This window comes from Ictidomys tridecemlineatus, chromosome 11 (genome assembly GCF_052094955.1).
Source record: "Ictidomys tridecemlineatus isolate mIctTri1 chromosome 11, mIctTri1.hap1, whole genome shotgun sequence".
In the NCBI taxonomy this organism is placed as follows: Eukaryota; Metazoa; Chordata; class Mammalia; order Rodentia; family Sciuridae; genus Ictidomys; species Ictidomys tridecemlineatus.
In genome coordinates, this window is record NC_135487.1 from 90,632,357 (window position 1) to 90,646,495 (window position 14,139).

Below are 14,139 nucleotides of genomic sequence, written 5' to 3' on the forward strand. Positions count from 1 at the left end.
TGAACAATTCTGAAAATATCAACTTAAAATTACTAATGAGTCTGAACAAAGCAGAAGGCTATAGTAGCCACAACACATGCTCCTCTGTGATTCTGTTTCTTTTTAACTTAAGATTTCAAAATGTTCTCAGCACAATATAGTCTTTACAATTCCAGAAAGAGACAGATTCAAATCTTAGTTTATACGTGTTTAGACACATTGTTAATTATTGCTTCCTAGACCTCAAATATTCAACACTTTTCGTAATAGAAAATATCACAAATTGCAGCTGTATGATAACATTTTATGAATCGAATATAATGAAAATTGCACTTGCATCCATAAAGCAATTATTATAAATTACTTTGCTATGGAAACACAATTCAACCATCTGTTGGCATTTCATAGTCTCCGTGGCTTAGTTCATTTTAAAATGGTGCATTATTTAAATATAGTAAATTCCTTTATAAGATTGTTTGAAGATAGTGAACTTCCATATTTAAACTATTTAATGTGTATCAAAGGGTCTATAGTGGATTTTCCAAAGCTGTAGATTTTTTTTTCTCCTTTTTGAATCATTTAAGAAGTAGTTAATAATTTAGACTATGAATATGAAACAAATAATTAATAAAGTTCATTTGCTTTTAACACCTGGATTTAAATGTTAGCAATTGTTTAGATTTAGATAGTGGTATCTAGAGAGAAAAGTTGCCAGTTAAACTCTTCAATGAGTTGTATCTGTAGTTAAGTAAGCTGTATTATCAGTTTACCAAAAGTATGTTTCAATGGTAATTTTTATTTTTTTCTTAGAAATAGTGCCATATTATTTTGCTTCATGGCCTGTTAACTCACCCTCAGCTATTTTTATATGTGCATTTTAAATTGTGCATTTTACTACAGAGCTTTACTTTTAAAGTAGCATATAATATTTGCCTTTGGGACAAATTCTCTTCTGTTACAGAAAATAACTGCAAATGCAGATGTAATGCCTATAAAAAATATGTAAGAAAACAGAAAATTCTTATGAAAGGAAGATTTGCTCCTTGGTTTTATTTTTTATTTTATTTTTTTTTTCAGAGAGCCAAGTTATCTTTATCAGTAAATGCAACTAAACAAAAGATGCTAAATTCTCCCAACATAATGAGCAAATCCAAAGGGACAGGCTTGTGGCAACAATGCTAGTTTTCATTCTGGCTAACAAAAGCTAAGAAATGTACAAGGAACTTGGAGATTCTTAGACTCTCTTTGCCAAGAGACAAAAGGCATACAAGTGGTTGTCATTTCTTTGTCATTGTTATAAAAGCATTTATTTCCCTCATTGTCTGCTTAGAAGACTTTCTAGCAGTGCGATATGTGAGAAATGTTTAAATCTAGCAGCTTGCTTTCAGTTTAGTTCAGATGGAAATAATTTTTGAAGCGAAAACCTGTAACTCACCTGGAACACACACACATCTGTCTTTGCTAGGGAAGAGTTAAATCCTTCATAACAGATCTCCCCTATGTGAATGATTTCCCTGGTTTGCTCATTCTAGCAAAGCAGCTGAGTAAAGGTTATCCAGATTACACCAATTTGCTTGATATTGCATCAAACCTCCAAAATGTCAACATATCATACACTTCGTAATGCATTGACTCCGGGACAATAACTCTTACTCTTATTGTTTCTTAAAGGGTGTTGGTGCCAGAAGAAAAGGATGATTGATGGGAAACAGACACCGGATGACAGACGCACATCCTTTTGCTTCCGATACTGATATCTCAGCGGCGCCTGGGCAGCCCTTGTGAACCGTGAGCATTGAGGATCACTCAGGGTTATCGGATGTACAATGGGAGAGCCATCACTTTGCTAAATTATTATCTGCTATTGGACATCTTTTACAAAAACCAAACTCGATATGTTCTAGGACGACGAAAATGCTCCAAGTTGCTGTTAATGCCTAACACACAAGTATGTTAGGCTTCCACCAAAGTCCTCAATATACCTGAACGCGCACAGTATCTTAATCCTTCACATCTGATTTTGGATTCTGTTTTTGAGGTCTGATCCTCTTTTTTCTTTTCTTTTCTTTTCTTTCTTTTTAAAAATATACAGACCTATCTACATAAAGACATATATATATATATATCTATATATATACACAAATATAAATATATATAAACAAATGTATATGTAAAATAGACAAAGATTACAGATAAATCACGAAGATTGCAAAGAATTTAGAGATGTATTTGTCAAGATTCCTGTCCATTCATGCCCTTTGGGTTACAGTGTCTTCAGTGATGCAGCCCTACCCTTTGGTGTGGGGACATTATGATGTGTGTAAGACTCAGATTTACACAGAAGAAGGTAAAGTTTGGGATTACATGGCCTGTCAACCAGAATCCACGGACATGACAAAATACCTGAAAGTGAAACTGGATCCTCCGGATATTACCTGTGGAGACCCTCCTGAGTCCTTCTGTGCAATGGTGAGGCAACCCTTCTGAGTAGAGTATTTCCCCTAAAGGGGTTGAATCGCATATGAATATGAATGTGGTGAATGTGAAGGCTCCTTTCATGTAGAGCTGAATCTGCAGGTGGCAGGTTGTGTTACCTGGCTAGTCATTCTCTGTGGAGGTTTGAACTACCTGAAACTACATTTGCACAGTATAATTGATGCACTAGAACTTTCTACTTTCAATTGAAGGTTAAGTTTCAGATTGGAGTTTGGGAATATGATTAGATCATATGTGTTATGTTAAGGAGAAAATCCACTGGCAAACTTTAAAAAATTGCAAAGGTTTCTTAACATGCATATATGAAGCCAGCCCCAGGTTCCATGATTCCAGGTTAGATTCCTTCTCCTGCTTTCCTTCATTAGAAAGCAGCTATGATTTGGAAGTCCTTGGTTAGGAGACCAGTGAGAGGAAAAGCAGAGGAGAGAGGGACTAAAGTCTCCCAAGATGCTTTTTCAGAAACGCCTTATTTGCCAACTCATGCAGTCCCTTATCATCTAGGATCACAGTTTTCTGTGGATGTTTTAAAAGTGCTTGTTGGAGATCATATTTGCTGAAAATAATGACCTGGGTCATACAAATTCAGATACTCTCCTTTTGATAAGCAAAGTTACAAAAATGTATTGTTCTTATGTGTCTTTTTTTTTTTTTTCCTGGGTGGAAAGTTAAATACTATGTGAAAAGATAGCTTTGGAGGAAAACACTGAATTTCAACTAAGGACATAGCTGAAAATATACCTACAAAGTAGTAATGAAGAGCTTGGTGATTAAAATGGTGTCAGTTAATGTGCCAAGGAATTCAGACACTGTGTTCATTTGTTTTAGGTGGCTGTTTTTTATTATAGACCGTCTTTGTTGGATACAGGAGCTGTGATCCCATTTTTCTCCATGTAACAGATAGAATCCTATGGCAGATTTTAATAGTATTCTTACCTGACTTTATTATCTTGAACCTGGCCTGGCATTTTCAGGATAGTGAAACTATTAATCAAAGTAGCATCTGCTCACAGTCCCCAGTGAGTTAAATTAGCATAAGATCATCTTAGCCTGAGCACTATAGAAAAGGTTTTGTAACAGGAAACAATTTTGAGCAATAAAGAGTGTTTTCACCTAAAAGCTAAGGGCTTGCCATTTTTCAGAAGTGCCTTTGGGGACTGGTTTGAATTATAGTCTAAACCTGATTTTGTGGAGAGTGAGAAAAAGAGCTTGGCTATTAGGTGTCACTATGACTAAAGTGCCCTGAAAGACTAAATATTTCAAAAAGAGGACCCGTCTCTTTGGCAAACAGGTATGTGCTTGGCAAAGAAGTTATATTTTAGAAACCACAGGCTTCTGGAGAAGTATATTCAAACATGTTAGTAAAACTATAATAAATCTGTAAAAAAAGCGGGTACATTTGTTGACTTTATATAAGGTCTTTAATAATTTCTCATGAAAGGTCAAATATAAGATCTCATTTCAAATCTGGGATGAAATTGCTATTCAGGTGATAGGTTGTGCAATCTTCTACTCCTTCTAGCAGAGGACAACTTCTGGGCCAACTCTTCATATTATTAAGAACACTGTAGCTCTATATATTGGTTTGCATGATACTTATAACAATACGCCTTTTCTAGCATTGTTTAATAATTTACAGATCCAAGTAAAATAGAAAATATCTTTTTTAGGGTGCCATTTCTGCTTGCACAAGTCCTGTATAATGTGTTCAAGGTATGATTTATATGTGCAGTTTGCCTGGTCTCAGCCTCTGGCCAGAGTGCTTGCTCAGCACTGCTCCTGTCCCTCATGTTGAAGGTATACCTAGCATGGTATCTGCAGCATGCCTCTTTCTCCCATTATAAGAGGAAAGGGCACATTAACAGGTCTTCCTTTGCTGCCTTTCAAAGGGACATGGCCTACGTTTCTTAAACAAGATAATTCCTACCAGTCTACTGGCTAAGTGATGTTGGAGGCCAAATGGGAAAAAAAAAAAAGAATTAAAATGATGTCCTTCAGCTGGCATTCAGGACAGTAAGAGGAATACTTTGCATGTGTACAGAAAAGTCCACAGAATAGTGTCAAAAGCCTTGGTGGATTTAAACTTGTCATTGAGTTTTATAGTTTTCCAAGGGAGAGTGTAAGGCTTGTGAGATGTTACCTATCAATCCTTAATTTGTAGTCCTTAATAAGCATCTGATTGGCTTAGTAGATTAAATAATCTTGCCTTTAAATTGCACACTTTAGGACTATTTGTATGTATATTACATGCCAAGTCAATGATAATGGCCTAGTATAACAATACTTCTATGTTTTGGATTTTCTGAAAAACTCTTTTGTTTAAGGGTTCCTGACATAAGAGTATAAAACTGTCTTGGGATACTGTTATATCAGACCTGTTTAGGTGCTCCTTAGCCCAAGGTCTAATTGGGATCCATAAATGCATTTGTGTTATGACTTACACGTTAGTCCCTCCTTGACACTTGCATCCGCTGAGCTACATTCCCATCCCGACCCTTGCGTCCATACCTGCTCCCTGCAAGTCATTATAGCCTATTACATCAGGGTAGCTGCCAGAGAAGCACAATCACTACTTAGCCCCTATATGCAAATGTTTGCTGCAAACAGTTTCACTTGCTCAGCTAGTGACACCCTTATTAGCTATGACTATAGCACTGTTGAGTACCAAGAGGACATTAGGTCATAGAAATGCCTTATAATTCCCATAGCTGATTTGTTTAATATAAAATTAAAGCTCACTGGCTCTGCATTAAGAATCTGTGTTACTTCTTTTTGCCTTTGCTCCATCATTATATGCCAGTGACTATCCATGAACTTTGCAGTCATTTTAATATAGAGTGAAATTTTAGAAGAGAAACATATGATTCCATTTTATAATAGGTCTTTGCTTATTAACCTGAATGACATATTTAATAAATCTTCAGTGTCAAGTAATTTGAAATGTTGTGTATTCATTGTCCAAATATTTGTAGACATTAGTTTTCTGGGAGAATTAAAGAAATAGTAGAATAAGGTGATAACATATATACCAGTTGTACATTTTGAAAGCTATGTATCTTCTTTTTAATTTATCATATTCTTTTTAAGTTTATAGTGGCTAAAAAATTATGCTTTTGCTAAGGGGGAAGAATCTGAAGGGAAGAGGAGAACTAAGCATTTTTATTTTTAAGTCTGGGAAAACATGCTTGTGTAAATCCTGTCCTTTTGTCCACATGACAAGCTTCAGGTAGCATATCTTTGTCAGAAAACACAGATCATTCAGTGACAAGTTGTTTCAATTTGCATAAAGAGCAGGAAGAATGATCTGAACCCACGTGCAAAGCCAAAGTGACAACACAAAGCTCTGACTTGTTCTTTGTGTTTAGACGAACTTAGCTGTCATCTCTCCTTGCAACACCCCAGTGGCTTAAAAATGGCAAAATTATCTGCAATTATTTCCAGCCTGAAGCTAATTTTCTGGATAAGTTAAACAAAAGCTTTGAAAGGAGCCTACAGACGGAAGTCATATGCATGTGTACGATTTATGGTGCAGAATTGCTGATGACGGTGGAAATGGGAGCCCTTCAGTGCTGCCATGGATTTCAGAGCCAATCAAAACTAAATTAGGAAACAAAGATTATTAAAAAGTCTTTTGTGCATGTAGTTTGGGCATAATATTATGAGGTGGACATTAAATGTTTCCCTTGGAGACTTTCAGCATCATTAATGCAGCACGCCTTTAATTACAAGCAGAACCATATTACTAAAAAAAAGGAGAAAATAAAGTACTCTAAGGTGTAGTTAGCAATGCCCTCATTGTGTTTACTGAAATAATTAAAAGAAAGGGTATAATTTTTCTAAATAAAACGTCAGAATTTGAAATGAAAATGGATTTTCTGTAGGAAATTTACTAATGTGTGCTACACTCTTGATAGGCATTTATTCAAGTACCTTAATAGGCCTATTAATGATCACTCCATATTGTGCTATTTCAAAATAGACTCCTATTAAGAAAAAGAATCTTTAATTACTGCAAGCATCGTGGATAGAGCATATTTTATTAAGTTCAAATGAAATTTACAAAAGTCCTAGAAAGCCTTTGTGTTTTATGACTTCAAAGAACCCCGGGGAGTGAGTGGTAATGCACAACCTCTCAGGGCCATCCATAACTTCAATTCCTGACTTGACGTCGTCTCAGGTTGCCATCTGGTGGCTATCAGGTGGCCTTTGAGAAATTAATTTGATAAACTTGGTTACATTTTCAGTGACAAGGGATTAATATCAATTTTCCCAAAACTGGAAATGACATTGACTTACATAATAATTGAATAATCTTAAAAATACACTCTGTTCACATGAAACACAATTCAATAAATGAATGAAGTTTTAATGACAGTGACATCTTTCATTTGAACTGATTTATCCCTTAATTATGCCAGAGTGGAATTTTTAAAAAACCTTCATTTCTTTCATTATGAACGTCTCATTATTATTAGTTCATTATTTAGACGTATTTCTTAGAAAAGTTTAATTCATGTTTGTACTGAATTAAGTTCCACAGGGATCAATCTTTCTGATTTATCACCACATCCAGTGAATAGTTGTTGAGGAGCCTCCCATAGCTCTGTGTTATCTATTTCATCAAGTATAAAGTACTCTACCTGCTTTTTAAATCTGAGTTCATGAAGCCTTATTTTCTAATACTTTCCATTAGGACCCATGACATTTCTAGGGGATTTAGGGCTGGCAATCTGATTGGAAGGGTACTACTGGATTTGGGTTGAAGCTGCATTGGCATAACATGCATGGTTTATGGGGGTGGTCTGAGATGGAACTGATAAAAATTAAGGCAGGAGTAAAAGAACCTTAAACTATATCATGTCATTTATTGTTCTGAGATAGTATTTCCTATATGCACAAGTGCTTTCGTCTCTGTAGAGCTAATGCTTCACAGGTATAATTGCAGACAGCTGTGTACAAAGTAAAATGAACAATGGGTACAGAACTTGTAAAACCGACTGGCAGTAGTGAGAATCAAAGTTAAGTAACATATGTCCACTGCTGCCAAAGGAAGTAGAATTCTAAGCAAAACGAATGCAAAGTAGTACGTACCCTGGGAACAAGGGGACAGAGAAGGATGAGCAACACTCAGAATGTTAAGGCAAAACCTTATTTTGCAGCATGTCACTGCAAAGGGCCACTTGGAAAACACTATTTGCTAGTTAAGTGCCTAATGTTAAGCAGTGTCAGAAAGAAAAGAAGTGGGGGAAATGCTGGGTGGGACAGATAAGTGCCTGCAGCATTTAAATGATAGTCTAGCAACCTGGTAAATGAATAGACCTCCTTATACATAACAAGATGGACAGGGAACAAAACACTAGAAAACTGACTGTGTTTCACATACTCACACATACATATATACATAGGAGATGCTGTAATATGCTGAGTAAAATAAACCATGGCTCATCTAAATGTAGCCTGGACTTCACACAAAGGTTAACGAAAGCATTTAATTCTATGTAAAAACCAAAAAGTTTAAAGATGAAACATGACACTTCAGATAATGACTGCCTTGTGATAGATTCTCGGAGTTACCTCTTTCAGTCCCCCAACAGATAATCCTATCTGCTTTGAATCTAAAGGGACATCACTTGAAAAGAGTGAGAAGCAGTGTCCTACAATAGCAAGATTTATCCACATGCTACTGAGAGCTCTTGGGTCTAATCTCCAGAGTTCGTCCTTCAAGGTGTAACTCAACTTATTTTCCGTATACACCTCCTGCCAATTTCAACTGATATCATTTTCTTGACCTTTAAATTCCTTCTGCTCTATCATCCATTGCTTTCTATATTTTTGTACATCTATCTAGTGATATATAAATGGAGATAAATAGATGAACAGTAGCGCTGCCTTACTCCATCATTTTCTACCTTAAAGTATCTTATTGTTCCATGTGCTCACATATACATTTATTTGTTTCATGTCCTTTTTGTATTCTGATTCTTAACTGGATTACCACCATTCTTTAAATGAGATATTATGTGAGAATATATAAGCTGACATATAATTCAAATTTAGCAGAGACTATACATTTTATTGCTTTTATTCCTCATAGTATTTAATATTCTCCTAGGCAACAAATGATGACATGGTTTTAGCTAATTAATTAATCAATTGAATATAGTGTATGATTAAAAGAATGTTTTTTATTTCTTGAGAAATATTATCATAAATCCAATGTTTGTTTTTTCTCTGTAAATTAAAAAATAACAAGAAAAATGTAGCTACTATGTTTGGGCAGCTCATGATGATGTTTTCAAAAGAGAGATAGTAGAGACAAAATCTACTCTGAGTTCTGATAATGAAAGTATCTTTCCATCTGTTTAGACTATATATGAGGAATCTTTTCCATTTCTAATGGAATCCTCTATAAATATTTTTTTCTGAGATGTAATTCTCATTTATTATAAATAACTTTGAAGATATATGAAAACATTACACACAACATCAGAATCATTTTTGCAACACTTTTACAAGTCTCTCTCCCTAAGTATAACACATATTCTGTTTTACAAAATTGGAATCATATCACATATAGATTTTTACCAATTGCTTTCATTTCTTACTATGTTTTCTGAATTTATTTCTCATAAACTATTCAAAAATGTGATTTTAATAGCTGTAAATATTCAATTATGTGAATTTTTAACATTTTTTTTTATCTTTCCACTTAGGCAACTTGATGCTGTTTCCATGGTTTTGGCTATTGGTTAATGGTAGAATGAACAAATATCAGGATAGTGTTCTTTAACTAAATAGATCCTTCATCTCCCACAGGATGAAGGATGTTGAGCTTATTGTGTTGTTGAATTGAGGCTGAACGGTAGAACTATACTTTGCTCAAGGACAGAATTGCCACTGAATTGAATGGACAGTCTTTATGTCAGTCATGGAGGAAAAAGTGTCATGGGAGTTAGGCAGGTCCTTTTCTCTGGGCCTTTGTTTGTTTTGTCTGGACTTGAGAGTCATTTTGTAGGTAGAAGGAATGTAGCTTTGTTTACATAGTGCAGAGCCAAGTCAGGAGACCTCTTTGGGAACTAAGTTGAAGATGGGTAAATCACACCTTGTAAATCACACCTTGTAAATCACACCACAACAACACCTGTGGCTTTAAAATGACCCACAGAAGGAAAAACATTTTAGTTTGAAACTCAGTAAATATACACTTATCTATACAGACAAGGCTTTCCCTTTCTATGTGCTGTGTTGTCTGGTATTTCCTTCCTTCTTTCTTTCTTTCCTTCTTTCTTTCTTTCTTTCTTTCTTTCTTTCTTTCTTTCTTTCTTTCTTTCTTTCTTTCTTTCCATTCCTTTCTCTTATTTAAAAAATGATGGAAAAATAATATATTGATGATGATACATGAACTATATGTAGCATTGTATTGAGACATGCATAAAGGGGAAATACTATATATATCATCATATAATTTCCTTTTTTAAATACAACATTATGTTTTTGAGATACACTGTTCTATAGTATTCTATCATATGGGCATTCCTTCAACCAGTCTAGACATCTAGGTTATTTTGTTTTTATACCATAAAGCTGTTGACCAGTGCTGTCAAATTTTCCACTCTAAAAATTGATCCATCTACCAATATGTTATGCAAAGGTCTAAGTCAGTAGATCTGCCCAATACTTCAAAATATTTTCAAATTTTCTTCTAATATAGTTTTTTAACACATAAATGAGAATATGTAGTTTGCCAAAAAAGATAAGGCTTAAATTATCCTTACTCCACCACTCTTTTAGATTAGGTTCTAATTTTTAAAACTCGACATTGATATAAGGATGTATACGGAGGTGAAAATGGAATTTCATTTTTTAAAAGAAGCTTGCGTTTGCTTATGGAAGTGGCTGATTTTTGATGTTTCTTGGGCATTTAAATTTCTTTATCTCTAAATGTACTAGCTTCATTACTTTGTACTTTTTACCCCTTTTCTAATTATTCTACTAAGGCCGCCAATTAAAAAACAAATATGTAAATTTGATTTTTTTATACAAACTCCATTTTCTCTTAGTTTAATCAGTAGAAACATCCTTTTTTTTTGCTAGAGGATATCATATTTGCGAGACTTTTCCACACTGTTCATGTTGTGAACATGGTATGCATTCCTGCACTAGATTTTGGTGGCAGGAAGCCATAGTCTTGGGGTTAGAAAAGCTTCATCTGAAGCCCACTTTTGGGTCTTTTGTTCCTAATTTACAAGCTTTGCAAAGTTATTATTTACCCTCAAGCAAAGTGCCTGTTTTCATTTAGAATCAGTGCTTTTGGAAATAATTAAATACTGAAACACGTTCTTTGTATAGAGCTACTGGTATGAAATCTACTTTGGTTTTAATTCTCCAGACCAAAGGGCAGACTGAGTTTTCATGTACTATTTTTAAACTTCAGAATTTCTTCTCTTACATTAGGAGAAAATGATGGAAGTTGTTTTACAAGCATAATATTGGAAAAGAAGTTACTGAGATTGGCAGGTTGTAAGTTTCTTCTCATCTTGCTGGGAATAGATAGATTCACATAGTATCTGTTCCATGAAAATTAAAGATGTGAGCTGAGGAAAAAAAAAAAACAGAATTGGTTTTCATTTTTGACCTACTTTGGAGCTGACTTCTGAAATATTAAATGAGGAATTGAGCTGGGTATTGCTCCAGTCCAAAGAAATAGCCCTTTTGTTCCAGAAGGAAGATGTCTGTTGAGGGGCCCTGCTGCTGATACTATCTATCATCAGGTCATGTCTGCACAATGATTTTTTAGCATAACTTGTAACTTTTTGTTTCTTTTCTGTTGATCCCTTTCCTTCTTATAAATGATAAAATGAAGGAATCAAATACACTTCCAAAGAACTTCCAAGCATGGTCTAAAAATTAATCTTGTGTTTCAGCAATGTTGTCAAGGTTCCTCTATATTGATTTATATGAGGGAAGAATTCCTAAATGGGTAGAAAAGATTGGTCAAGTGTGAGGAATATGAAACCAGCCGAGAAGTTAGAAGACTGATCTAGAAAAAGAATTTTGTATTTCAAGGGAAGATATTTTAGTGCGTGCATAGGTGCCAGAAGACATGAGTGTGGGATGTGTAAAACTAAAAATTGTCTGCCAGACGGGGAGAGCTGCGATTTATGGGTCATGTGAAGGTTAAACCAGAGGCCTCAATGTTTTTGAAAGTGACATTCAAAAGTTGTAGATTGATTTGTGGGTCAGGATAGACTGAGGCTTTTTACATAATGGACCATCTGCAGGTTCTCTCATGTGAGAGGAGAACCAACCTGTGTGGTCTGCATAAGTTACACAAGAGGACATGTGCATGACAGAGAGAGAATGAGCTTGTGGCCAATATGTTCATCTGAGATTGGTTGTAGATTTCTAGACCACTGCATATGGAATTTGATTTCAAAGTTTAGAAAGACTAATCTTATATGAAGTGTTAGGGAACATTCTCATCAATGTATCTACAATGTAGTGTAGAATAATGTTCTATTTAGCTATCACAGAAATCAGCACTTTTACAGTGCTTAGCATGGTATCAGATGTACACAGAAATTATTGTACATTTGTTGAATTGGGTTTGTGTCATATTTTTACAAATAATATTTGTAGTTGATGTTTATGAAGAATTTACATGCATTGTATTAAATGTTTGACTTGTGTTGGTTCTTGTAGTCTCAATTCTACCATGTCTTGTTTACCAGGTGAAGTAGTTATGAGGTTAAGTAAAATTTGCAATTTGTAGAGGAAACAAGAAAAATCCAGGTACTCAGATACCTATGTCCTGCACTTATTCTATTCCCCCCTGATTTTATTTGTAACATGTGTGAGCACCATTTAAAAACATCCCATTTATGATTTGGACTATGAGCTGCGATACTATGATTTTGTTATTTAAAAAGCCTTTTATCTGAAATAACCTCAGGAAATTGGATTCTGTAAACAGGGCATATGGAATTCTGGAAATATGCATTACTTGATGAGTGTCTTCATTCAGGGATAAGAGAACCAATCAACACTGTTTGTTTCCATTCTTGCTTTCTTTTCCATTAATGTGTTCATATAAATGGAAATAAGCTGTTAGAAATCATAGAGAGCTGAGTACATATTGTATTCACCATTTCAAACCAGAATAATAAGTCGGCAGCTGTTGGCTAGTTAACAAAATCACATTCTTGTGAGTGAGGTGTTGAGAGAAGTGGTTAGCAGGATGCTTTTGTTTTGTTTTGTTTTGACAGTGTCAACAATAACTGTTACCGTGTAGCCAACTTCCTTCATGGTTTCTCTACTTGGATGTCCACTAGGTGTTTTCAACTTAATGTGTTTGTTATAGAACTCTTGATTTTTTTTCTCTCTGAATCGATTCTGCCTCTAGTATTTCCCACATCTGTAAATGGCATCCTACACTCATCTATCTAGCTGCTCAAACAAACAATCTAGGAATTCTCCTTAACTCCTTTATATTGCTCACAAACATCTCAACAAGTTCTGTTAGTAAAACCTTCAAAATATACTGCGAATCCTACCACTTTCACTTTCTCTAGTGCTAATAACCAGGGCCCTTTCAGTTTTCTCTCTAGGTGAGGCTCTGCTGTATGTTCTAGTTGATCTTCCAGCTTCTCATGCCTGTTCTATTATCAAAATCACTTATCTTTAATAATATTATTATATATAATATGATACATGATATAATAAAATAATAATATATGTAATATAACTTTATATATATATTTATAGAGTTGACCCTCCCTATCTGAAAATCATATATCATGGATTTAACCAATACTGGGTAGAAAAATACTCAAAAATTTAGATCTGCACTGAACATGTACAAACTTATTTTTGTTGCAATTCCATAAGCAATAGAGTATAAAAATGACTTGTATAGCATTTACATTGTATGAGGTATCATTGTTAATCTAGAGATTATTTAAGGTATACAGAAGTATATGTATAAAAACATAAGAAACGCGTACACAAATGCCACTTAGAATTAACAATGGTAACATATTGTTTTTGCTTAAAATCCTAAATAGACATTAGAGACAGAACTGAAATCATGTTTGTCCCCACTCCCTGATTCATTCCTCATCTCCTTCTTCCAAAGGAAGAATTGAATTTGGTGTTGCATCTAGTTTATGTTTTTATGCTTTTCATACCAAATTTGAGCATTCAAAACAATAGTTTTGATGTCAAGTTTTTAAAATGTTATCATACTAAAAAACTATTCTGAAATATGCTTTCAACATTATTTTTAAGATTATACATTTGATATGTGCAATCTATATTGTTCATATTAAAATGCTACTCTCTCTCTCTCTCTCACACACACACACACACACACACATACACACACACACACACACATACACACATACATACTCCTTGTAAAATTATATTCCTTGATGGGAATTTAGGACATTCCTAGATTTTTTTTTCTTATTTGTTTTAGTTTTTTTGAATTTCAAGGCACTATATGAGAGTGTAATTTCCACCAGTCTCTTGGTGTGTATGAGCAAGGGTTTTGCTGTGTTTCTGTTTTTCCTTAAGTATGCACCCTGAAGCCAAATTGTTGGTTTGAAGACAACAAGAATTTACGTTAGATACACCTTGTTGCATCCCTGCCAACAGATTAGATTA

General features: G+C 34.5%; 1 protein-coding gene across 11 annotated transcripts in view; it reads left to right on the top strand.

Annotated features, from left to right (window-relative positions):
* Positions 1-14,139, top strand: part of Ntng1 (netrin G1) — a 347,490-nt gene that overhangs the window by 6,726 nt on the left and 326,625 nt on the right. For all 11 annotated transcript variants that reach the window (XM_078026844.1, XM_040289045.2, XM_040289044.2 and 8 more), the window contains exon 2: positions 1,651-2,448. In XM_078026844.1, coding sequence (XP_077882970.1) covers positions 2,203-2,448 — 246 coding nt within the window. In that variant the 5' untranslated portion in view covers positions 1,651-2,202. The remainder of the gene's footprint in view (positions 1-1,650; positions 2,449-14,139) is intronic.